Source organism: Equus przewalskii, chromosome 6 (assembly GCF_037783145.1).
Source record: "Equus przewalskii isolate Varuska chromosome 6, EquPr2, whole genome shotgun sequence".
Lineage (NCBI taxonomy): Eukaryota > Metazoa > Chordata > Mammalia > Perissodactyla > Equidae > Equus > Equus przewalskii.
The window spans coordinates 65,809,930-65,835,725 of NC_091836.1; the positions used below are offsets into that span (position 1 = coordinate 65,809,930).

The following is a 25,796-nucleotide window of genomic DNA, read 5'->3' on the forward strand; positions in this document are numbered from 1 at the left end:
TCCCCCTCCCTCACTCTGTGCCTGTCACACAGCCTTGTACACAGGAGGTACCAGTAAGAGTTAGCTGACTTGACTCTGTACTCTGAGGTTAGAGAAGGAAAGGATCTGTAAGTTTGAGGGGCCCCAAGGCAGTGCTCATGATCCTCAGAAAAAGTCGAGATCATGAGTGAAGTAGGCAGTGTGTGATCTCAGTCTGGTGATGGGCCCAGAACCAGAATTGCCTTGAGCTGTCAATCAGACATCAGGCTCCCCAGGACTGATACCTCCCTCCTTGCCTTGGCCCTATGCCTTCCATTTTCAGGCCTTCCCCATCAGTCTGCTGGGAGAGCAGGATTCCCCCAGCAGCCTGCCTGCAATGCCTGACTGTTGGTTATAGCCCTCCGATGCTGCCCAGGTGGGCTCAGACAAGGCAGACATGGAGGGTCAGAGAGGGAGTGTCTGTAATTAGAGCTCAGACCTCAAGTGTGTGTGAATGGGGTAGTCAGACTGTCTTCATGGAGGCTACCTAAATGCTGCATTTGAGTTCCAGAGAGGGAACAACGGAGATCCATATCTGAAGTTCTTTTCAGTGCAGTTCACTTGTCATTGGACATGGTTACTGTGACATGGCATTCCCTGCCCAGACCTCAGCTCTCGGGAGCTGAGCTATCTGCTGGGTGCCAGTAACTGGGGATATCCAGATAGGACAGACCCAGGCCTCCCCTCCATTCCTCTAAGGCCTGAGTAATGCCGGGCTGTAGATGGGACCCAGCACGTTGGAAAAATGCTCATATTCACCGGACTGGCTGTTCCCAGCTTTACTGAACCCCTTAACATACGACGTCAATGGGGGTGGTGAGGGCAGTGGGGAGAGGTACAAAGAGCCTGTGCTTGTAGGGTCAAGCTAGTCCTAGGTTTGAACCCACCTCTTACTGTGTAAGCTCAGGCTAATCCCTTCCCTTCTCTAAGCCTCAGTTTCCTCGTTTGTGAAATGAGGATGATAGTGCTAGAACTTCCCAGCGCTGTGCCACAGATCAGAGAGCACATATTTAAAGAACCTAGCACAGCGCCTGGTACGCAGGAGGCCTAGCATATGCTGACGAGGGAAGACCAGCTGGCACAAAGATGCGCTCTCTGATTGACCTGGCACGGGAAGGGTCGTGAATAACGGCCACAGCCTCCAGCATATTTTTCTCCATTTGGAATTATTCTGTCTGATTTGCATGGGCAGTTAAGAGAATGGAGACATTAAAAGGTTTTTTGTAGTTCTTCTTTGATGACTTCCTCTCTGGGGTGATGCCTAACTTGTATCAGATGGCTGCTTTCGCCTAATTTCAGTCATTAGATTAGCAAGGGATGAGGTGGTTCTTCCCCCGGGAGGAAAAAGAAATCAATGTGAGTAAGTGTGATTAGTAACAGCGTCCGTGAGTAATGCAGTGGGAGGACGAGAGGTTGAACAAGGCGGTGAGCTGCAGTCCTGTGCCCCAGCGGACGGCCCTTCCCTGCCTCCAGGCTCAGTGCTGCAGCTGTGCCCATTTCCACACCAGTCACGGTCTGCCACCTGGAAGTGGACACTCTCATTGTTTCATATCCACAGATCATTACAGGACGTTTTCTTCTGAGGTGGAAGTGGTCGTACTTTATAGTAGAGGGGCATTCTTTTTTAATTAGAGAGCTTGTGGTGATCATTTGCTTAAACGTTGGTGATGTCAGAGCATATGCACTTACCGTGTGGTAGGCATTGGACTGGGTGCAAGGGACATTGAGGTGAAGAAGTTACCTCAAGGGACTCACAATCAGTGGGGGACATGTGCATACACATACATCAGTGTACCGGGTGTGCCAGTGCAGGTACCTTGTGATTTCAGGTTCCTGGGGCCAAAGGAGGGCACGGCCAGGTCTTTCTGAAGAGTGTGGAAGGGCTTTGATGTGGAGCTGCAGCCTCGGAGTTGAGTTTCAACCTCCTGCATTGAGGAGAGAGCTAGGAAAGGGACTCTAGGCAGAGGAAGCAGTGGGAATGGGTTAGACAGGACTCCCAGCTGTAAAAGATGGAAACCCAGCTCCAACTGGGGTTTTTTTTACTGAGGAAGATTCACCCTGAGCTAACCTCCGCCACCAATCCTCCTCTTTTTCGGCTTGGGGAAGATTAGCACTGAGTTAACATCTGTGCCAGTCCTCCTCCATCTTTTCGCATGTGGGACACTTCCACAGAGTGGCTGATGAGTGGAGTAGGTCCACACCCAGGATCTGAACCCGCAAACCTGGGCCGCCGAAGCAGAATGCACCGAACTTTAACCTCTTGGCCACAGGGCCAGGCCCTCCAACTGATTTTTTTAAGAAAAGAAAATGTAGTGAGTGATTTAAGGGGAAGTTCCAGGGGATCATTTTCCCATCAATGCAACTAGATCCAGGCATTCAAATCATGTCTTCATGAATCTCTTCTCTGTTTCTTGACATTGTTTCTCTTTGTTTTGGCCTCACTTTCATGCAGGCATTCCCATCTGATGACAGAGGGACCCCTCCAGGCCTGTATGCTCCACTGGCTATGTAAACCCAGAGAAAAGAGTGCCTCTTTCCCCACGGTGCCAGCAAAATCCTGAGATTGACTCTGATTGGCCTGACCAGGGTCACATGTCCCTGGCTGGAGGAATGAGGGTGCTCTCATTGGCCACTCAGAAGCCAGTTCCATCCAAATTCATAGGCTAAGAGTAGGGATCCCCAAAACAAAGAGAGAATTTCTATTATCCAAAGAAATGTCAGGCAAGCAAAAGCCACGTAGATACACTGAAGAGGAGGCAAAGTCATGGTAGAAGGAAGCACTCTTGAGCAAGAGGAATCCTGCATGTCTTCCAGAAATGGAGGCTAAACAGACAGCACTTGCCTCATTTTTCCTCCCATCCACTGAGGGCTTTGTGGGCCAGTCAGCAGAGCCAGTCACTGACAGCACGTCATACTCAATCCCAACTGTGGTTCCTGGGCCATTACAGATCATGTAAATATAGGGATGCTATGAGTAATTGCCATTATTGTAAAAAGCCCAGCTGAAAAACATGCTCTCATCCTGCAGTGCACTTATATACGTGTTAGCTGCCATTATTTTTCTTATCATTATTATTATTACTATTATTGAACTTTACAACAGTCCTGCAAGATATGTCTAATTGTCTTCCGTTCACAGATGGGAAAGTTGAGCTGTCAAGAGTTAGGTGACCTATCCGAAATCAAACTGCTTGTAAATGGAATTTAGATCCAGGTCTTTCTGACTCCATATTTTCCCGCCATTTAGTGCTCTTCTGCTTAGTATCAAGCATTCATCCATTTAGCCATTCATTCATTCATTCACACATTCATTTAGTAAACATGGGGCCTCCTTCATGTCGGCAATGAACCAGGTGCTAGGGCTCCGTTCACTGAATTCTCTGGGTCCTATCAGAAATTCTGATCATCAGCTTTACATGTGTTTGATTAAAAGATGGGAAAACAATTAATGATTAGTTAATGAATATAGCTTGTGTGAGAAAAAAATATTTTAAAACATAGCATAATTGAGGGAATTATTAATAGGATTCTGGGAGTGAAGAGTTTGGAGAGAACTGGCAGAAATACTTGCTGAGCAAATGACTGAGGTCTAACGCGCTCCACTCTTGCAGGAAGAAACAGCTCCAGAGAGGCGGGGTGACCGGACCATGTGCCAGCGAGATCATGGCAGGGCTGGAACTAGGACCCAGGCCTGCTCTGCCACCTGAGGATAATGGGCAGGGCACAAGCAGGCTGAATCAGACTCACCTGAGTCCCTGGATGGGCACCTTCCCTCCCCCTGAGTCATTCAGAGGAGTTAGATTTCTCACTTGATTTCATCTAGCTGGTCCAGAAATCTGAGAAGCCGCAGCGAGGATGCAAGTGCCTCTGCCCAGACTAACCCAGAGCAAGCCCGCTGCAAATGTTGACAGGTGTTGGCTGGAAGTGATGATTCAGCCCCTCTAAATATCCTGAAGTATTACCCTCATTTCTGAGTTGCCCCAAGGAGTCCCACAACATGAGAGGTCAAAAGGAGAAAGAAAGGAGAAATAGCCATCCTTGAGAATGTGCTGTCTGCTGTGCGTGCAGTTTGATGGGTGCTGTGGAAGGACGGGGCAAGACACAGAAGTCGAGCCAGCAGGCCTGGGTTTGAATCCTAGCTTCGCCTCTGTGATCTGGGGGTTCCCGATGGCTCCCCCTCTTACGAGCTGTATTATTCTGGACAAGTCTCCTAACTTTCTAGAGCCTCAGTAATCTCAGAACTAGAAAGGGGATCATAATATGTGCTTTACAGCATTGTTTTTAGGATAAACTAAGATTAAGCATATAAAGAATTTAGCACAGTCCCTGGCACATAGTAGTCATTCAGTAAACAGTGGACATTAGGATTGTAGGCATAACAATAAACATTTATATTAGACTTACGGTAAAGTAGTACTTGTTCTAAGCATTGGGAATACAAAGCTTACAGACTAGTAGGAAACTCACTATTCTCTCATTTAATTTTCAGTCTCTGAGTGGGTATAATTATCTCCATTGTATAGATGCTCTCAGAGAGGTTAAGTAACTTGTCTAGGTCACACAGCTAGTGAGTGGAAGAGCCAGGATTCAAACCCGTGTCAGCCAGACTCTGAAACACTTGTCCTCTCCAGGACACGAAGGCAGCTTGGCCTTCCTACTTTATTTCTTCCAGAAAGCAAAGGAAGTAGCCAGGCAAAAGTTTGCTTCTTCCATTTCTTTAGTTAAAAAAGAAAAAGAAAATGTAGTATGACGTTCGGCGTGGGTGGAATTCCTGGGGGACGTACCTCCAAATCCAGATTTGCTTCAGATTCATCAAGATGCCAGGCCTAGAGATCTACACCCCTTGAGCAGTGTCCGTGAGCCTCTGCATTGCATCCTATATTGTCAAGAGACGTTTTCTTAGGAGGCCCTGGGCTGTGTAAATTAGGCAGAGCAGTGATCGCTGTGGTTATGAATATAACTGTTTGATTAAGGTTCTATGCTGGCTGCATTATTTGTTTCGCAAACCTGAGCTGGGCTGATTGGATTTCTCTCTCCTTCTTCTTTAACATAAGTAGATTCTGAAATTGGAAAAATAAAATATTCCACTGCTGAGAGAAAGGAATTAACTTGGGGAATGAACCCAGGTGGCGCCCACAGACTGTACACTTTTTGCATTGAAATAAAGTTAGCGCTGTCTGTGCCCTGGCTGCAGGGACTTGCTCTATAAGCTGCACATGATGCCTGGGCAAGAGAAGGAGCATGAGCTGGGAGCCAGTCATCTTGGGAGGGCAGTGACAAGGAGCATAGCGCTTAAGAAGGCATTCTCAAGTGCGAATAGTAATAATACCATTTATGGAGTACCTACTATGTGCTAGGTGAATGGAAGGGTGCAGGGTGGAAAGTATGCTATAGCTATTAAGAACATGGGAGTTGAAGTTAGATAGACTTGGATTCCAATCTTGGCACTTAGTAGCTATGGAGCATGAGCAATTCTCTCTCTGAGCCTCAGTTTCCTCATCTGTAAAATAGAGATCATAATCACTAGCATTTGGTGAGTACTTGCTACATACTGTGCATGCTCTTAGCACTTTATGTGAATTCCCCAACCACCCCATGAATATTATCTCACATTTGAAGTCAGGAAAGTGGGGCACAAGAAGAGCTAAGTAACTTGGACAAGGCCACACCACTAGGATGGGGTAGAGCCAGGATTCAAACCCAGGCTGTCTGGCCCTGAAGCCCACATTCCTAACACAGTGTGCTGTGTTCCTCTTACACCTGCCTCAGAGGACTCTCCGGGAGACGAAACGGAAACAGTGCATTAAAGATGCTTAGCAGAGTGCCCAGCAGCCCAGTAAGCCTTCAATACTTGGGGGCCATTATTAGCACTATTATTATATTTCTGTGGCCTGGGGATTGAGCTGGACACTCTGCAGAGGACTTCAAGAGGACAAATTCCTTTTACCTGTTTCTCCTATGACTTGGTTTATGGACGTTGATGGATGAAATACCTGCTTGAGATCTCCTGAGCTTAGATGGAAAGGAAAACCCACGTGTGGTCATGTCATAAATGATGAAAAGCATCTCTCTGATCTGTATAATTAGTTGGATGCTTTCTGCCTTCTCTCCTAAGTGGGGCCTTTTGTGGCCTGAGGAAGAAGGTAAACATCCCTTGAGCAGGGTCTCCATGCTGCCATGTGACTGCTGGGCTGGGGGGTGCTCCTCGGGCCGGGGAGAAGGCATTTGCATGCGAGGCCTCCTGTAGAGGCTGGAGAGGGCACCGGGCTTGGAGTCTCTGCCACCTGGGCAGGCCGCTTAGCCTTGCAGAGCCTCAGTTTCCTCAGGTGTAAAAGGAGGATAGTAACACCTCCCTCTTTGGGTTGTCGTTACGATATGTTATTGAACATTAAAACTTTCCAGAACACCCTATCCACAGAACTATTGATATGATTGTTGTTCTGTCACAAAAATACATGAGAGGTCTTTGCATTCATTAAATGGCTAGTACACCCACTTAGTCTAAGTACTTCAGAATTTATTTTTCTCCTCCTTTTGCCTCTAGGAGGCATCAAGAATAGAAAGAACAGAGAGATCTGCATTGGGATGTTGGCCTTTATCATTTCCTAGTGGTATGGCCATGAGCAGGTTTCTTGTTTTGCCTTTTGTTTTTAAATCAATTCAAAAACATCAATACGTGTTTACCTATAATAAAGTTGCCCCAAATGCTAGAGCCTGAGATATCCCATTATTGAAGAAAATTTGAAAAATTTCATGAACAAAGACATGAGTGGGTGTATGAGGTTCAGTTTCCTTTTCTGTAAGATGGGGAAATGAAGACCTACCCCACAGCATTGCTCTGAAGATGAAACGAGGAAACGTTCATCAGTGCCCTGCTCATAGTCAGGTATCAATAAATGTTAATTCTCTTCCCTTCCGACAACCTCCTGGCGCCCAGACCTCAAGACCCTGCATGGACAAGAGCTCACTTTATATTCACTCAACAAACATTTGCAGACAGCTTAATAGCCTTTACAGGGGAGGAGAGCCGCAGGTACAGAGAAGACCAAGCACTAGGGGGAAGACAGATAAGATGTAAAAGGAGGATAGTAACACTCCCTTGGAGACCGAGCAGCCTAGGGGAGTGTAACTAGATGTAATTCTAAGGAGCTGTGCGAGTGAATTAATAGTTAACCTCAGTTGCGTTCTTTCTACTTGCCTGTCACTCTCCTAAAGACTGTCTCACTAAATTCCAGAAGCAACACCAAGAAGTAGATGGCGCTATTTTCCCCATTTTACAGATGGAGAAATCAAGACTTTCAGAGGTTAAGAACTCCCCCGAAGCCACAGAACTACTAAGTGGTGGAGCCTGGTTTCAAACTCAATTCCGTCTGACCCAGCGCTCGCCCTCCTGGCCACTGTGCTGTATGAATGAGATGCATGGCATGAAACTGGGGTCCAGAAAAGATTTGTAATACGGCCACTGTGTAAGTGGGGGAGGTGGGATTTGAACCCGAGGCAGCTTGAGCCTGAGCCATGGCACTTAACCACGACGCAATAATGTTCAGTGGCTCCTAGCAGCCTGTCCCTTTCATCTTGGGATGTCAGCGTCTCTTCCAAGAGAAAGCAGTTTCTTCAAAATGACTGATGGATATTAAATGGAGGGAGGGACGTGAACATGATGGATGAGAATTCACCTCTCTCTGCGCTGGCATTTACCCTCCTGCAGGGCCCATGCAACAGTCGGGGTGGGGGCTAGTTAGGAAAACAGCCTGATAAACTGCTCTGACCTTTGTTTCAACAAAGGAGGCTGTTCCCTGTGGGAACCTTGAGACTCATGTCTTGATTTCCTCTTCGTGGCATCTTCAACTGTTGACAAAAATATAAAAAGTTTATGCCCACCTCAATGATCGGCGGTCTAACCTGTGCCGTTTGGAGAACATCAGGTCAAGTTTAAAGAGAAAGATCGGGGGCCCAGCATGCCCCAGTTACCCCAGGCCCCTGGAGAATCAGTGGCAGCACCTGGGACAGAGGCCCACCCAGTGAAAGAGCGGGCCATGTACCCCGGAGAGAGGAGTGGGCTGCTTCTAGCCGCACAGCCTGCGATGTATGACAAGAAGTCCTCTGCCCTTGGAGCGTACAGTTCAGTAGAAGGGACAGACATGCAGACAAATGATAACTCCGAGTGAGCCATAGGGGCTGGAAGCGCCCAGAAGAGGGGCCTTTAACCCAAAATGGGCATGTGGGAGGAGGGTGTTTAGAGAAGGTAACTTCTAATCTGAGTTAACCAGGTAAAGGATTGAAGAAAGCCATCCATGCAGAAGAAAACCAGCATGTGCAAAGCCATGGATGTGACAAGCGGTGGGCAGTTTCATGAGTGGTTTAAAACTAGCCTGTTAACCTTGGCACCTTTTTTAAAGAGGGGAGTGGAGAGCTGTGGATGCCGCCCTGGAGTGATGGGCTCAGGCCGGAGATTGAGAGGTCTTGTCCTGTGGACAGTGGGGAGCCACGGAAGGCTGTATAGCAGGGGAGTGCCATGATTGTTTTAAGAAGCTCACTCCAGCTGATGATGGCAAATGAATTGGAGGGGGCGTGAGCCTCTGGGCTGGGGCACCAGTGTTGGCAATGGCCCAGGTCCACTGATGAGGGCCTGAGCTAAGGTAGTGACAGTGGGAGTGCTGAGGATCCCACAGAGATTTGGAAGGTGAAAGCTGAAGGACTTGGTAATCATCCTTAAGTTACTGGACCTGAGAAAGAGGGAGGAGGCAATGGTGATGCCCAGAGGTCTGGTTTGATCGATTGGGTGGCTGGTTCTGGCATCAGCTGGTGACGCTGAGTTCAGGAGCACACGAGAGGGAGCAGAGTTGGGGGCTGGGGAGCAGGGAGGCATGAAGCTTAGCCCTGTGTGTATTTCAGTAGAGTGGCAGAGGCTGGAAGTTCAGGGAGGAGGTTGAGACCAGCTATTGAAGCCCCTGCTTCATCGACAGGGAGCTCACTGTTTTGGGAGGCAGCCCATTGTAGAGCTTGGCAGGAAGAAGCGTTTCCTTAGTTGAACTGCTGGTTGCTCCAAGTAATTTCCTGGCCTCGGTCCTGATTCTTCCTCTTAAAAACCCATGGAGTAGATCTGCCCCTTCTTCCCCCCTTCAGCTGTTTGAAGGCAGCAGTAGTGTTCTGCCTGTCTTCTTTCCAGGAAATTCCCTGGGAGGAACAAGGGAAGCCATAAGGAATCAGACTGTCCAAGGCTGGCAGGAACCTCAGGAGAGCATCCGTAAAAGGGAGGAACCTCATTTTTCAGACAGACAAATTGAGGCCCAGAGAGGGGAAGGGGCTTTCCCTAAGTCGCCAAGTCAGTTAATGGCAAAGCTGGGAACAGTTCTTCAATCTAAGACTGTCTACGACACCACATAATTGAGTGTTTAATTTCCTAGCTATGCAGTGTGTAGTGTAAGCGAGGAGACTTGGAGAGTCGATCATAAGGCATTTGGTGTGCTTCCGCTGGACTCCTAGACACACACTGTTTCTTGAAGCCCTTTCCAACAACCTGTCTCCTTTCCAGGCTGGCGGCCTCGGTCATTTGCCTACCCCACTAGGAGCACAGTTTCCAAATCCTTCCCCATCCCCATCCCAGGAAGCCAAGGAGAGCGTGAACTAGCTCCAGATGCCTCCGGAGAGGGTCAGCCTCTACTATACTGGGATGACCCTCGATCCAGGTGTCCTGCCTCTGGACCCACTGGGGCTACTCAGCACAGCATGACCATCACCTCCTTGTTCTTAGTGGCTTGCTTACCTCTATGAATGCAGCCTACTGCATTTCCATGAACTTCTATCTGCTCCAACACACTGCGGACTCCTGTTGAACTGAATTCCACCTCTTATACTCCCAGACACACTCCCATCTTACCTACCTACTGTGGCTTCTGGCTGATTGGGGACTTGACCTAACAGTTTATGGGTCAGACCATTTTTGAAAAGGGTAAGAGTGTGACTGTGGAAGGAAGGAAAACTTACTTGACAAGCAGAAAGCTTTCCCAGAACAAGTTCTGCTCTGAGGTGGACACAGCTTTAAGTTGGGGAAAAGCCATGTACCCAGAAAAGATCCTCCCTGTGGCTGCAGCCGGCCTTTCCAAGCAGTCTGTCCCGATTGCACAGGCAGGGACCTTGTCTGATCCATCTCCATGTCGCCAGTATCAAGCACAAGGCCTGTAGAGCGTGACCTTTGTGAAAGAGATGACAGCAGGGAAGCGGGAGGGGAGGGAGGGAAGAAAGAAACTGTTTCTCTCTCTTCCATCCCATCTTTCTGCCTTCTTTGGTGCCCAGGCACACAGCACAATCCAATACACAACTTGCTATGCACGTCTTTTGCAAGCAGATGTTCATTAACAAATATCCCAGGTTCATCTGCCAAGAATGATACAATCCTGATTTTAGAATGGGAGGGGACTCCAACCAGCTCCTCCTCCTGTTTGTCAGTTGGAGAAACTGGAGCTCAGATAGGTTAAATGCCTTGCCCAAGGTCACACAGCGATTAGTGCCTGAGAGGGTGAAGCACAAGAATGAAGTCTGGGCAAATGTCTGTTGGGAGATAGTTCTTCCAGGTTCAGATGGTGGCCCGGCCAAGTTGTTCAAACACATGCTTAGAACAGATAGATTTTGCTGCTCTTGGCTTAGTCCATCTGTAAATTAGCACGATCAGGGAATAGAGAGCAATGCTGACTACACCTCTCCTTGACAGAGACTCTGACACTCTGCTCTTCCCTCAGCTGTTTAGTCAAACGCAACAGGGTGCCCTTTGCCCCCGCTCCCACCCTAGGAGTGCATTCATTGCTGGATGAGGACTCCCACATGCATTTTAATGAAGCCTGAGGATTCTGGTTCATTGTTGTAGCATTTGGCTTTAAAAGGCTGGAAGTTGGGGTGAACCCCCTGACACCCTGAAAGCTGCCCCTCTGGCTCCATGACCCAGGGCTGCCCTCCAAGCTCTTGAAGGTGGTCTCTGGCCTTGTCCCCTCTGCTCCCTCTCACCAGATCCCTGCTCCAGGTGCCCAGGTCTCCACGCCGTCCTGCTGCCTTAGGGGCCTGTATCTCTCAGCCTGCGGGCCTTTGCTCATGCCAATCTCCCTGCCTGGAATGCCCCCTCCCTCCCCGTTATGCACCTCCATTCTGTCTCCTCATCAGTACCTGTACAAGTTGTTGCTTTTCCTAGAAGCTTCCCAGACCCCTCTATGTGTAAACTGTCGTAGCCTTCAGGGATGTGGCTGCTGCCTAAGACACTGCCCTGAAGCAGGGCTGCAGAGGATGGGGCAGCGGGCTCACCTCATCCTCTCTCTCCTCCAGCCTCTCAGTGTCCTGCTGTGCTAACAAATAGCCAAACCTATCTAGAAGGGCAGGGGGGAGGCAGAGGAGGCCTTCCCTAGCCGTCAGCCTCTTATGACAAAGAAGGGCAGAGAGCGATCTGAAGCTGCGGATGGGGTGGAGGAGGCAAACAGAATAAAATGTTCTATTAGCTCGTTACCCACCCTCCCACTGCCGGGACTGCGGGCCCCGAGGATCACGGGGCCCATGCACTGCCTGCAGCTGGCTTTCCTGGCCCCCTCCTGCCACGTGCCAGTTGTGCTTCCCAGCCATTGAAACAACCACAAGACGCCCCCTCCCACATTTCCAGACACTCTTATTTGAAAAGCACCGCACCATACCGTGAGGCTTTTGCATTAAAAACACTGTCACCTCATTACTATTTCTCAGATACAAAGCACTTTAATAGTCTGAGTGTTCACCCAGAGGTCTGCCCTGACTAAGTGAACGAGGAAGCACCTCACGGGGCTCTTTCTACTCCTCATCAAGACTAGAAGGGTAGCCTCGGGAAGCTCCACAGTCCACCTGGGGCTTCGCGCCTGGTACCATTTAGAATCACCACACGTTGGCCTTGATACAGAATGAACAGCACAGCAGAGAATGTGAACAAAAAGCATCTGTTCAGGGAGGGAATGAAAGGATGGAGATTCAGCCCCTCGCCTCATGCTCAGACCCATGGTGCCATGTGGACTTCACTGTTTTTCTTCCTTCTGGATTGAGACAATAATAATAATGGCGATAGTTATCTCTGACTTTTGCACGGAACTTTACAGTTTGCAAGATGCTTTCATACATATTTGACAAGTGAAGAAACTAAAACTCAAGGGAGGTTAAATAAATGATCTGAGATTATACAGCTTGAAGGAGGCAGAACTGGGACGGGACGGCAGGCCATCAGACTCTGGCTGCTGACTGTGGTGACAAAGAGCTTTCCGGCCTCTCTAAATCGGTCGTGTAGGCCAAGGTTCATTAGCTAAGCTCTCAGCACTGCCACACCACCAGCCCGAGTCAGTGGTAGTCGATGGCATTTTAATAGAAGCCAAATAACTCTTTCTCCTGGCCTTCTCAGGCAGCTGGAGTTTTGTGTTTTATGATAATTAAATACCATCATCTTTCATATCTGACAATCTTTAGGGCCCGATTAATGACCGCAGTGCACGCCAGGGTCGTCGTTAACTCAGCAGCAAGGAGACCTTTGGGCGCCTGTCGGCCGCTTTGCAAGGTTGGATGTGGGCACCAGGCCTGGCACTCTTTCTTGGAGCCAGTACCGGCCTTGGATGGCAGGGCTGTTGACACATTCGAATTCTTTGCCTGAGCCAAAGATCTGGAAGTTTATGTCTTTTTCTCATGCCTGTGTTCTTATAAAAGACTAATGACATACTCGGCTGGAGTCTTTCTAGCAGGCAGGCCTCCGCAGCCGGTCTGGGTCATGCCCCCGGCTGGTTCATCCCCCGTGCGGCCTCCAGGAATCTTCCTCACGCGCTAGAGTGATCATGGCACTCCCTTGCTCAAGCCCTCAGGAATCTTCCTCAAGCGCTAGAGTGATCATGGCGCTCCCTTGCTCAAGCCCTCAGGAATCTTCCTCACGCGCTAGAGTGATCATGGCGCTCCCTTGCTCAAGCCCTCAGGAATCTTCCTCACGCGCTAGAGTGATCATGGCGCTCCCTTGCTCAAGCCCTCAGGAATCTTCCTCACGCGCTAGAGTGATCATGGCACTCCCTTGCTCAAGCTCTCAGGGTGCCCTCGCATCCTCCTGATAGAGGCCAAGTCCTTTCGCTTGGCACCTCGGGGCCTGCCCCCAGCATCTCAGCCTTGCCTCCCGCCGCTGCCCCCCCAGCCATCCCACTGCTTATACAAGGGCCCAGCGGCCTTGCTGTCTCTCTCAGGCTCTGAACCCTCAGGCACATGTCGTCCTCTGCCTGGAATGCCCTTCAGACACAGGTCACATGTCACTTCTCATGAAACCTTCCCCAACCCAACAGTCAGTCTGGCAGCCGCCTCTGTGCTCCATGGAGCTCCAGTGGGCCTGTCGGATTAGAGTGGCCAATGCTGGTAGAGTGCTATGTGACCGGCGTTGAATAAGCACTTTACCTGTGTCAACTCACTTAATATGTGTAAAGCAGGGCGGCTAACAGTGTGGGCTCTGGAGCCAGGCTGCCTGAGTTCAGATTCTGACTCCATCACTTAATGGTTTTGTAGTCTTGAGCAAACTACTTAGCCCTTCTGTGCCTTAGTTTCCACATCTACGAAATGGGGAAGAATAACTGTAGCTCCTGTAAAGGGGTGTTATAAGGATTAAATAAGTAAAGCACCTGCAGCCAGTCACATAACAAGTACTCGGTAATTGTTAACTATTATAATTTCATCCGAATTGCCACTTTGCATGGTATCTGTTTGTATCTCTGTTATTTTTAGTAGACCGTGAGCCGCTCAAAGTCGGGGACCATACTTGTTTCCTCTCTGGATCTCCGTGTATTCCATCCATGGTAGCTCTTCTTCCTCCTCTTCCTTTTGTTACCATTACTACTATATACTTGTTCTATGGATGGGGAGTTAGAGGCTCAGAGAAGTCACGTGACTTGCCCCAAACCATGTAGCTTGTCCGAGACAGAGCCGAGCCGAGCCTGGGTCTGTGAGACTCCCGGGCTCTGCTCTCGCACCTCCTTTAACATCTGTCCCCAAACCCTGGCGATCTGTCGAAGCCGGGGCTCATCCTCATCTTAAAACAAGTCCCCGCACACAACAGAGGGCGGGGTAAGGTTGCTGATGGATTGAACAACCTCAGGGACCCTCTCTTCAGGGTGCACCCTGAACCCAGGACAAAGAGACACCCCGATTTGCTCTGAGATGCTGATCTAATGCAGAAAGGGGCCCTCCTCTTTGAAGACATGGAGGCCCCATGTGTCCAATTTTGTTCTAAGTGTCAGGCTGCAGCCATTCTCATCGCTTCGGATCTGCATGTTGAGCAACAGGCTTCCTCCTGAGACCAGGGCTCCTGGAAGCCAGCCGGTGGGCCCGAGTGGGACTCAGCTGTAATAAACAAGGACTACATTTCTCTTAGACATTTTCCTGCTCTTTCTCTCTCAAGGTTTTTTTGCTTTAGAACCCTGTTATAACTGCTGTCGAGCGATCATCATGGTGATGCTTTAGCACTTCATACAGTCTCTCGGTATCCACGGGGAATTGGCTCCAGGAAGCCCTGCGGATACCAAAATCCATGGACGTTCAAGTCCCTTATATAAAATAGCTGAGTACAAAGAATACAGTCGGCCCTCCGTATCCACAGATGCGAAACCTGAAGGTACAGAGGGCCAACTTAATTTGTTCATTCAACACGCCTTTATCATGGAATTAATAGTTACCATTTCTTAGCATTACTGTATTCCAACCACTATACTAAGCGCCTTACACACATTATCTCATTTACTTCTCAGAACAACCCTGTAAAGTAGGCGTTATCTCCATTCAGTGATAAGAAAACTGGAGCTCCAGAGAATTAAGTAACTTGATCAAAGTCACACAGCTTATAAGTGAAAGAGCCAAAACTTGAACCCAGGGCTGTCTTACTTCGAAGCCTAGTCTCTTTCTATTACCATCTGCCCAGTGCTCTGAAGCAGCCGCACCATGATCTTGGTTCAGGGAGATGCAGGCCGAAGGCTTCGGTGCTTTTTTTGTGCATATAAAATGAAAAATGTCTGAGGGGTTGGAGGGAACCAGCAACTGCAAATATATTTGAGAACTTGTAGGAAGCAAAAAAACTTCCTGGAAAACCAGGTTTGCAAAACTCAGATAAGTAAGTGGCCTTTACTCCAGAGGTATGCAATATAACAGTAGAAATGACTCGTATTTGGGCTTGATTCAGAGATAGACTTGGTGGCAGTATCTTCAAGAAGAGGGTATAAATTGGAATTTACAGCACAGCTTTGCAAATGTACCAATGCCCACTCCCAGGTTGCCAGAGAGGAGCAATTGCTTGTGCAGGCAAGAAGTCTACCTACCTGAATTGCTGCTCTCTCATCCACATTCTGTGAATACTCACTGGGGATGTGGAGATGAATGACACACGGGCCCTTCCCCTGAGGGTGCAGCAAGAGCCCACTGTGTACTTGGAATTTGAGCAAGACCCATCACTTTTTATCCTCCAGAAAGTGGTGACATAGGAATGTGTGCACCCTTTCACAGGTGCAGAGACCAAGGGCCAGGGAGGTGAAGTGAGTTACTGGAGGCCACCCAGCCAGTGAGTGGAAACCAGAAGGGAGTTCCTCTCTTAAGACATCTCTATCTCGTTCACCGTTGTATTCCCAACACCCTGTTTCCAGGCTGGCACAAAACAGGCACTCAGTGTGCTGAATGAGCGAATTAGTTCTGAGTTTCCCTCTAAAGAGCAGGTGTGTACTGGAGGTGAGGGGAGAGGGGAAAAGAAGGCCCCTCTACAGCTTCTCGCCTCTTCTGGTCCTCCCTCCCAGCCATAGGAGCAGAAAGGAGACTCTGTTCAGACCAGAGGAAACATTTGCTCCTTGGGAAGGTTGGTCTCTTTTTAGGGGTTGTGAGTGAGTTTCCACTGCTGAGCCCCAAAACACACAGCCTTGCCTTGGAAACCTGGGAAACATCAGGGTCCCCTTTCCTAGTGGTCTCAGAATGGAAGGGATGAGAGAAGGGAAACAAAGGACCCAGCTGAAACATCTGGAACTCTGGCTGCAGGCAAGTAAGTCAAGGGCTGTGCGGGCCCATGGTCTAGGGAGCCCAGAGCTGTCTGCAGTCATTTTTTGTATACAAATATCCTCCACACTAGACTTACGCTCCTGGACAGACTGCCCGGGCCACTCACACAAGCATTCACTCCGTAAGCCTATACCGTAAGCATCTGCTCAGTTCTAGGACCTCTGGTCACCAGCACGGAGGGAAGAGGGATTTTTATACCTACTAGAGGAGACAAGATGGGGACATCAGTGTGCATGCTCTGGGGAGAAGGAAAAGGTGAGCAATCCAGGTTACCTGCTGTCAGCATTCAATGGAGGAGACAGGAACTGTGGTGGGGGAAGGCTTTCTGGAGGGGGTGGCAAATGAGCTGAGCTTCAAAAATAGGGTTTGGACTAGGACATTCCTTATCCCCATAGGAGAACTTCCTTCTAGAAGTTAGTTTTTAGATCTGTGACCAGTGGTCTTATACTTAAAATCTCATCATTTCAGGACTCCTGGCAGTGCTTCTAAACAGTTACCAAGCCCGATCCCCACTTAGTCACAAAGCAGATGTCTGTCGGCTTGGAGGCCAGCCATCCTGCCCCAGACCTCAGACACTTGCTGTGTACACTGAGGGGTTTTTCCCTGCCCTTGGCCGTGGACTGAAACAGTCGAGTAGGCATCTGTGTTTTATGCAAAGGCACCATGGTTTGGTGGACAGAATTCGGGCTTTGGATTAATAAGGGCCGCTTCCTAGTTTGGTGAAGCCTCAGCTTCCTCATCTATAAAATGGGGATGATAATAGTACTGCCCTCTAGGGGCTGCTGTGAGCATTGGAAAAGTTACAGTCCTGAAAGACCACATAGGAAGTGCTCAAATACATGGAAGCAACTATTAGTATCAATTAGGTAAAATGCCACGAGGAGGCTGACTCCTAGTGCGGGGCAGAAGCAAGGACTAGGTCACCCTTCCGCTGGCTTCCTGATAACCACTGGACGGTGGCGGTTCAGTCCCTCTTGCTGCTCTGGTGTCCTGGACCACAGCCAGCAGCCTGGAAGGCCAAGCGTTAGGGGGACACACAGTCAACCTAGAAGGCTGCTTCTGCTGCTGGCTTCTGTCCCAGGTTCCTAATATGTCCATTGAAGGGCTGCCTGAGGACAGCTGGACGAAACAAATACCCTGAGTAGTCGTGCCTTCTCCCAGGCCCAAGGCTGTCTGCTCTCTGAGTGGGACCCTCTGCCTGTTCTCCCGGCTCCCAGGTTCTCTCCCCTCCCCTCAAGGGGCATCCCTGCTGCATCCCTTCTGGTCCAGGACCACAGCATCGCACATCTTGAGAGGGTACCATTCACCTCTGTGGGCTTCCTGGGGACCATCCTCACTGGAGTTGAGCTTTCAGCCACTGTGCTGCCTCAGCAGATCTCGGCCTCTGGGGGAAAGGTGTGGCTGGAGTGCAGGGTCCAGGGAGGGAGCTGATGAGAGATGAGGCTGGAAAGACAGGTGTGGATCAAATTCTGAAGGGCTTTGTGGACCCTACGTGGGCTTGATTCTGAAGGTAGCCGTTTATAATAAGGAAGTGATCCTTTCAGATGGGTTTCTGTTTCTTTTTCTTTTCTTCTACTCCTACCCTACCCCCGACTCCCACCAGATTTGCTTTGTAACTCGTTGGCATAAAAGGTTGAGTTACCTAAAAAGCAGAGAATGCTGCTTCTTCCCCTAAAAATAGCCATAACAGTGATAGTGCCTCACAGTTGATTGTGCTTGATGGTTTCCAGAAAGCTGTCTCCTGAGTCAAGGAAGAGCACAGCCTTTGGAATATCACCCCCATCTTGATCTGGATCCTATGCTCACTGATTCTCAGACTCCTCTGTGAAATACAGGATTCTCGTGAGGAACAAATGAAGTGGAGTGCTTTGTAAACTGTGAACCTCAGAAATGGTTCCTTCTCCTTGATTGCCTCATTTGATATCACAATAGCTCTGTGGGACCCTTAATAAACGATTTCCCCCATTTGACAGATGAGAAAACTGAGGCTCAAAGAGGTTAAGTGACATGTCCATGGATGTCTTAGTCTTAGGCTTTTTGAAATCGAGGCAGTGGCCCTGATGATCTCTGAATCTCCTTTGGGGCTAGTCTCCTGTTTTCTTGAAGAACAGCCCACGTTTGCAGCTGAATAGCTTTATCATCCTGTCCTACAGTATCTAAGAAGCCTGACAACTGTCCTGCGTTCCATCTCCATCCCCTTCAGCTCAAACTGGCAGTGTTCCTTCTGGGATGGCTGATTAGGTCCATGGTTCACACCCGTATTAATCTTTTTATCAAATGGTCAGTCAGCCCCACTCTTGGTGTTCTCTTCCGGACATACTTTCTCATTTTTTGCAATTTGGACAGGCTGAGGATGTTTCATATCTTTAAGTTATGGTTTCTTTTTGCTTAACAATTCCTTCTTCAATTCATTTCTGTCTTCTCGCATTTTACTCTAAGAGTCAAGAAAATCAAGCCGCTCCTTCAACACTTGGCTTACAGGCCTCCTCAGCTAAATATCCAATTTCATCACTCACCGGTTCCACCTTCTACAGAGCACTGGAGCACAAGTGCTCTGCCGCTTTATCACAAGGATCACCTTTTCTGCATTGTCCAGTAACAGGTCCCTCATTTCTGTCTGAGACCTCATCAGAATTGCCCTTTATGTTCGTATTTTACCAACATTCTGTACATAATTATTTATGTATTCTCTAAGAAGATGTAAGCTTTCTCTACACTTCTTTTCTTTCTGAATGCTTACCAGAATCACCTGTAACAGGCCCTTCATGGCAATAGAGGCTTTTCCTAGCATGCACCTCAAAACTCTTCCAGACTCTACCCGTTCCCCAGATCCAAAGATGCTTCCACGTTTTTAGGTATTTGTCGCAGCATCACCACACTTTTGGGTACCAATTTCTTAGCTTGGGCTGCTAAAACAAAGTACCATTGCATGGGTGGCTTAAACAGCAAACATTTATTTCTCACAGTTCTGGAGGCTGGGAGATCCCAGAGGAAGGTGTCGGCAGATTCGGTGTCTGGTAAGGGCCCTCTTCTTAGTTCACAGATAGCCAGCTTGTTGTACTTCCTCACATGGAGGACTGAGAGCGAGCTACCTCACCTATCTCTTCTTCTAAGGTCACTAAGAATCGAGGACTCCACCCTCACATCCTCATCTAAACCTAATTAAGCCCCCAAAACCATCCCATTGGAGGTTAGGGCCTCAGTATGTGAATTTCAGGGGGACACAAACATGCAGTCCATAACAATGGTCCTGTGGTTAATGAAACTAGAATTGAATCCAGTTTCCTGACTTCTTCCCCCGCATAATATCGTCAGCTTCCAGAGCCCAGGCTTTCTGTGAGCAGAGCTTAGCTGGATGGTAGTTAAGAGTTACCTCCAGGACTTGCCTCATTTGTGGCATCACTAGAAACTTTATTTCTTTGTAAATAACATCGGCTTAACCTTGTGCCATTGGGCAGTTTACTTACCTGCTCTAAGTTTTTCATCTGTAAATTTGGTGATGATAACACCTATTGCTCTAAGTAGTTGAGGGAGTAAATAAAATACTTATCTTAATTCCCTCATCTATAAACTGGGGATAATAATAGTACTTGCTCTGTACTATTGGGTTGTGAGGATTAGCTGCATTAACAGATTTAGAGTGCTCCGAAGAGTGCCTGGTACACAGTAAGTGCTCAGGAAGTGTTAATGGTGGTTTTTAATTCCCCCAGACACCAGCATGGCTCATTGCCTTTTACTTAAAGGTCGCACTTCTCCCTGAGTCCATCACTGGCCAGCTGGTCTAAAATTTCACCATTCTGTCTAAAATGTCACCACTGTCCCCACATACATAGGCCATGGGCCCCTTCCTGGCTTTATGTGTTCTCCGATTTATCACCATCTTTGTAAACTATATATACTATGTACAGTGATATGTAATTAGTGGTTCTCAAATTTTAGCATCTATCAGAATCACCTGGAGAGTTAGTGAAATCAGATTGCTGGGCCCCACCCAAGGGTTCGTGAATCGGTAAGTCTGGGGCAGGGCTTGAAAATTTTGATTTCTAACAAATTTCCAGGTGATGCTGAAGCTGCTGGTCCTGGACCGCACTTTGAAAACCACCGCCCTAAAAGTATCAAAGAAACAATGTGCAGCTGGTGACAACGGAGGCTAGTCTTTCTTTATTGTCTCTCTTACTAGGATTTACGCTCACGGGGACAGGGATTTTGTCTGTTTCTTTTGTTGATGTATCTCTGGCACCTAGGTAGATGCTCAATAATCCCTGTTGAGTAAATATGCACGGCAGGCTTTAATCTGTGCGATTGCCAGCGCCCACTGACCGTCTCTCTCGCCCCCTCCCGTGCGGTGCCGTCGCTGACCGCGCGCGTGTTTGTGCCCTAGATCACCCGGGCGGTCTGCAGAACCCCTCGCGGCTCCGGACGCCGCCGCCGCCGCTCTCGCACGCCCACACCCCCAACCAGCACCACGCAGCCTCCATTAACTCCCTGAACCGGGGCAACTTCACGCCGAGGAGCAACCCCAGCCCGGCCCCGACGGACCACTCGCTCTCCGGAGAGCCCCCTGCCGGCGGCGCCCAGGAGCCGGCCCACGCTCAGGACAACTGGCTGCTCAACAGCAACATCCCCCTGGAGACCAGGTGCGGGGCCGGCGGGCGGGCCGGGCTGAGGCCGCGAGGGGCGGCGGGCGGGCAGGCGAACTGAGACCCCAGGGTTCTGGTGGGGCCCTTCTGTGTGTCCACCACCTGCCTTGGCCCTGGAAGCTGGAAGCCTGGGAATTAAACAGCCCGAGGTCCAGGGCTAGCTTGCCACTTACCGAAGGGATGACCTTGGTCAAGTAGCTAAACCCCTGTATGCCTCTCTTCCCTTGTCTACACAATAGGGATGCTGCTGGCAGGAAAGGGCTGTTGTAAAAGTAGATGAGAGCTGGTGTGTGTGAAGGTGGCTGGCACAGGTGTGCGGCCGAGAGCAGGCTCTGGGTCAGGGTTGGATATGGGCCCACACCTCTGCCTTTCCCTGTGATTTGGTCACCCTGTGCCTGGTGTGGGGCCTGCCTGACCTGTGATGGGTGCTCAGTAGATGCTCTCCCTCTACTTCTCTCCTGCTGGCCTATCCCCTTTATACCCCAAACCCTAATAATCCCTGACATTGATACATTAGCTTTTGGTTACAAGGGCTTTCAAATGTGTGACATGATGTAATCCTCACAACTTTATGAAGGGCTGTTATTATTGTATCCCATTTGGGAGTTTCAGAAGCTGAGAATCAGAGAGGGTCGGTGACTAGCTCAGGTCACATAGGCAGTCAGTATACAGGTGAGATTTGAATCTAGGTTGCCTGACTCCGTGCGCAGTGCCATTCCCTGCACTGCAGCCACCTTCTTCGAGTCTCTCCTGGCTTGGACCCCTCCACCTCTCTCTCTTCCAAATTTGTAAGATGCTTCCTTCAGTTCAGGGACTTCAGTCAGTATCAGTTCTGTGGCCATCCTCTTTCCCTCTGCTAGGCCACTGTTTTTCCAAAATGAAAATGATTTTTTTTTTATGATTATAAAAACCATACAAACTCACTGGAGAAAATGTAGAAAGCTATAAAGATGAAAATTAGATTTAGCCATAATCCTGCCCCTCTGAGATAAGCACTATTGACTCTGGGGGCATAAACTTTCCCCACTTTCTCTAAACTGAAGATGAAATGTCCCAGGCTGGCACAAGTGGAACCTCTTAATCTTCTACCCTATTTCTTAAAGTAGTGGGAAACATAGATTTTATTTTCTCAAACTCCTGTTCTTTATCTGTGAAGAGGACAAAAGTCATACTACGTTTAAGGAAGTGAAATTAATCTCTATGGAAAGTGTACCTATCTGACTCTGCCTGCCTCGTAACCAGGATATTCATACACTGAGCTTCTGGGGTCTAGTGAGAGAAAATCAACATCTTTTTATGCCATTTTACTCCTATAGAAGCGTTTACCCAAGAGCAAATTTCTCAGAGATACAGCCCAACCTGCCCCACCCCCAGTCTCTTAATTAATATGTTTCTGTTGACATCCTTTAAAATCATGTATGACTTTTCCCTACCTGTCTCCTTTGCTCTCATCAGTGACAGCGTTGGATAATTTATGTCATCTCACCTAGAGTAGCTTAATCAGATCTCCGTTATGTCCAGTGTGCTTATTGAATGACTGCACATGGCTGAAAGAAGCTGCCAATAATCGATGGTTCTTATTCTCTGCATGAAACATGGTACCACTCCCTCTGCTTAGAGGTTCGTTTTTCTCCCTTAGGATCAAAGTAGGTGATTCTCCAGGTTTTCCAAGGGAAAGGAAGATAGAGGACGAGCTGCAGGGATGTTTTCCTTTTGGTTAGTTTGAGATGTGGTGGTGGTCCCAGCTTACTTCTCATTCTTCACCAGCCAGTGCTCACCTGCCATTCTGACTCTCTCTCCTCCCACATCCATTGCTCAGACCACATGGAACTTTGGGTTTTTTTCTTTCTACTTTATTACTACAAAGGTTCACTGTATAACAAGTGTAAAATGGAAATAAGCAAGAGAAGAAAATCACCCATGTCTACCACCAAATGATATACATTGTTAACATGTTGGCTTAGACTCATTTACCATTTTATATATATCCATACACATATATAACATAATTATATATATATTTAATATTCAGTATGTGTATGTGTACATATATGTCTATTTATCAGCCTTCCCCTAAATTCTCATTCCTTTCATGCCTCTGTGCCTTTGCAAATGCTCTTCACAACTCTCTGCCTGAGCTGCCCTCCTCCTCTCTTCTTGACCTAGCAAAGTCCTACTTATTCTTGAAGATCCAGATGAAATGTTTGAGGTAGGTTTCCTCTGTGACCCCTGAGTTCTATGCAACTAAAGAGGGCCTGAAACTAGGAGAGGTGCCTAATACGGTGGATAACACAGTTAGAATTCTGGATCTTAATACTGACCTTAACTGATTGATGGTACGGAACCAACAAGATGCAGTTTCAGGGGGATCAGTGTCAAGTTGGGCAGATAGAATCGTAAGTAACTTGGACCAACTTGGTGAGGTGGGACGAGCATGGGCTTTAGAGTCAGGTGGACCTGGATTCCTACGTTGGCTTTAACACTTACTAGCCGGGCAAGTTCCTTGACATCCCTGAACCTTGATTTCCCCATCTGTAAATTGGGACAAGAATTCACGCCTCTCAAAGAGGTTGGGAGCAGGTAAAGGAAATATCCTATGAGAAGCACACAGCACACTGCCTGGCATTGAAAGACATGCAGTGAAAACTACTTCCCATTTTTTCATATACATCTGCTTCCTGCTTTCATAGACATCAACGCTGTGAAGAAGAAAGTCATTCAAAAGATATCTTTTGAGCCCCCTACTCACCAAAGGAGTTGAGAGGAAATGGTAGGTTGTGCCTCTTCTCTACTTTGGAGAAGTAAGTTTGGCCCTCATTTTTTGAGGACATAAGTGATGGTCCATCCACTGTGGTGAGTTGTTCAAAGCACAGATGTTAGGGTCAGATCCACTTCATGCCCCGACCCCCACCCACTGCTCCCTAGCTGTGAACCTAGACCTTAAATTTCTTCATCTCTAAAAGGAAGAAAATATTAGTAATTTCCTGCTCTGATTATCTGTTGCAGCATAAACTACTCCCAAACTTAGTGACTTAAAAAAACAACAATTGGTTATACTTCACAGTGTGAGTCAGGAGTTCAGGAAGAGCTCAGCTAGACTTTTCTTCTGCTCCACGTGCTGTTGACTGGGGTCAGTCAGTGGTATTTAGCTGTCAGCTGGGTGAGTCTAAGGATCCAAGATGGCTTCACTCACATGCCCTACACCCTGGAGGAGATAACTGGAAAGCTGGGCTCAGTGGGATCCCTCTCCCTCTGATGTGGTCTCAGGGCCTCTCCGCACGGTCTTCCCAGTGGGAAGCTGTGCTTCACACTCAGCAGCTCAGGCTCCATGGCACCGAGACAGGAGCTGTTGATCCTCCTAAAGGGTTGACTTGGAACTGGCATAGCATCACTTGCATCATGTTCTGTTGGCCAGCCACCTTCAAGGGGAGGGACAACAGACTCCACTTCTCAAAGGGAAAACTGCCAAGAGTGCTCAGCTACCTTTAATCCGCCACACTGCCTCATAAGGCTGTTACAGCAATTACATAAAATAATGTTGAAGACATCTTAGCACACAAAAGTGCTCCACTGCTTAATATGTAGTACTTGTTGTTCAGTAAATATTCACTGAATGCCTACTGTGTGCCTAGCAGCTAAGACATTTAAGAGAGCAGACCCTTGCAGTAGGATAAGTGCTATGCTGGAGGTAAGCATAGGGAATGTGTGTTTTCATTGCCTCGGGATCCCCAGCACACAACACAACTTGTGGACTTGCCACCTGGTGGGTGCTTGATAAATCTTAGCACACAGGTGAAACGGATGAATTTTGGAACAAATGAATGAATAAATATACTTAACCAAGTCTAGCTGGGTTAAAAGGAAGACTTCCCAGTGGACCTGGTGCTGGGCAACTGAGAGCTGAAGAGCAAGCAGGAGTCCCTAGGTAGAGCTGGGGAGGAAGGGAGGGCCTGACGGAGGCACAGCTGAGCAAAGACGGAGAAGCTCGGGAGACAGGGCCTATCTGAGATCGTTGTCCTCAACAGCTTTTGCCAAGCCTCACCAGAATGAGGGAGCCTCCTGATGCCAGAGAAATAGTCACAGGCCCTTCCCTAATTGTCCCACTGAGTCTGTGTGGAGAGTCTGAATAAATAGCTGAGCAAATACCGTAACAGCTGGTAGAATGACCAGGAGTGAGTTAGAATGCATACTGGCAGGAAAAGAAAGGCTAGCAGAAGGACGAAGGAGAGAGAGGATCAGTTAACCTGCTCCTTTCTCTGCACCCTCTGTGCCTTTGACGCTCCACAAGGGTAACCAAGTCCCCTAGGGAGGAAACTGGCCTACCTGCACTCCCTCCAGCTCAGGTAAGATGTTCCTTTAAGTCTCATGGTGCATCTGTGGTCCATTCTGATGGGATCCATGCATTCAGGTCCCCCAAACCCTGATCCACTTGTTTCAGACTCTGCAGCATCAGACACTTACTTGATTTCACAGCCAGAGCAGAAGGCTGCCAGACCTTGGCTCTAGCTCATCTGATCTGATTTGGGAGCCTGGGGTCCATTTTATGGTCGTGCACAATTTGGGGAAAAACCCTGCCCACCCTCAGAGATGGGAGACCATCCTGGTGGTCTCCAGCCCAGCCCTGGTGTGGTTGCCAGAACGACACACAGTATCTTCTGGTGGGCTGGGCCAACCCCTGAGCATTGCAGGGAGGTGGGTGGACAGATGTCCCTGTCATTTGATGATTCAGTCACAAATGTGCCTAAGACACAACCACTGCCATATAAGAAACTCCTGGTCTCGTAAGGGAGGCAGATCCGTAAATGAATTAATGAAGACAGTGCATTCTGGATAAGGCTTTGACTGGGGGAGTACTCTGAGCAGAGAGGGGCATCAAGTAACAGTCATAACACTCATAGAGCCCTTATGGGGGGACTTGAATGAGCTGCCAACCAGGGAAGCTCATTAGAGACAGCATGCCCAGGGTTTTTACTGGGGGCTGGTCACATAGACACCCCCTGCCTGGCAAGTTCCCAAATTCCAGACTCCCAGAAGGAAAGCAGGTGTTCAGCATAAACCATATGGTTTGTACAAATAGTTTAGGCA

At 48.5% G+C, this 25,796-nt stretch overlaps 1 protein-coding gene across 37 annotated transcripts in view; it reads left to right on the top strand.

Annotated features, from left to right (window-relative positions):
• Positions 1 to 25,796, top strand: part of TENM4 (teneurin transmembrane protein 4) — a 2,704,309-nt gene that overhangs the window by 2,429,263 nt on the left and 249,250 nt on the right. For all 37 annotated transcript variants that reach the window (XM_070625735.1, XM_070625734.1, XM_070625736.1 and 34 more), the window contains one exon: positions 20,453 to 20,708. In XM_070625735.1, the coding sequence (XP_070481836.1) occupies positions 20,453 to 20,708 (256 nt within the window). The remainder of the gene's footprint in view (positions 1 to 20,452; positions 20,709 to 25,796) is intronic.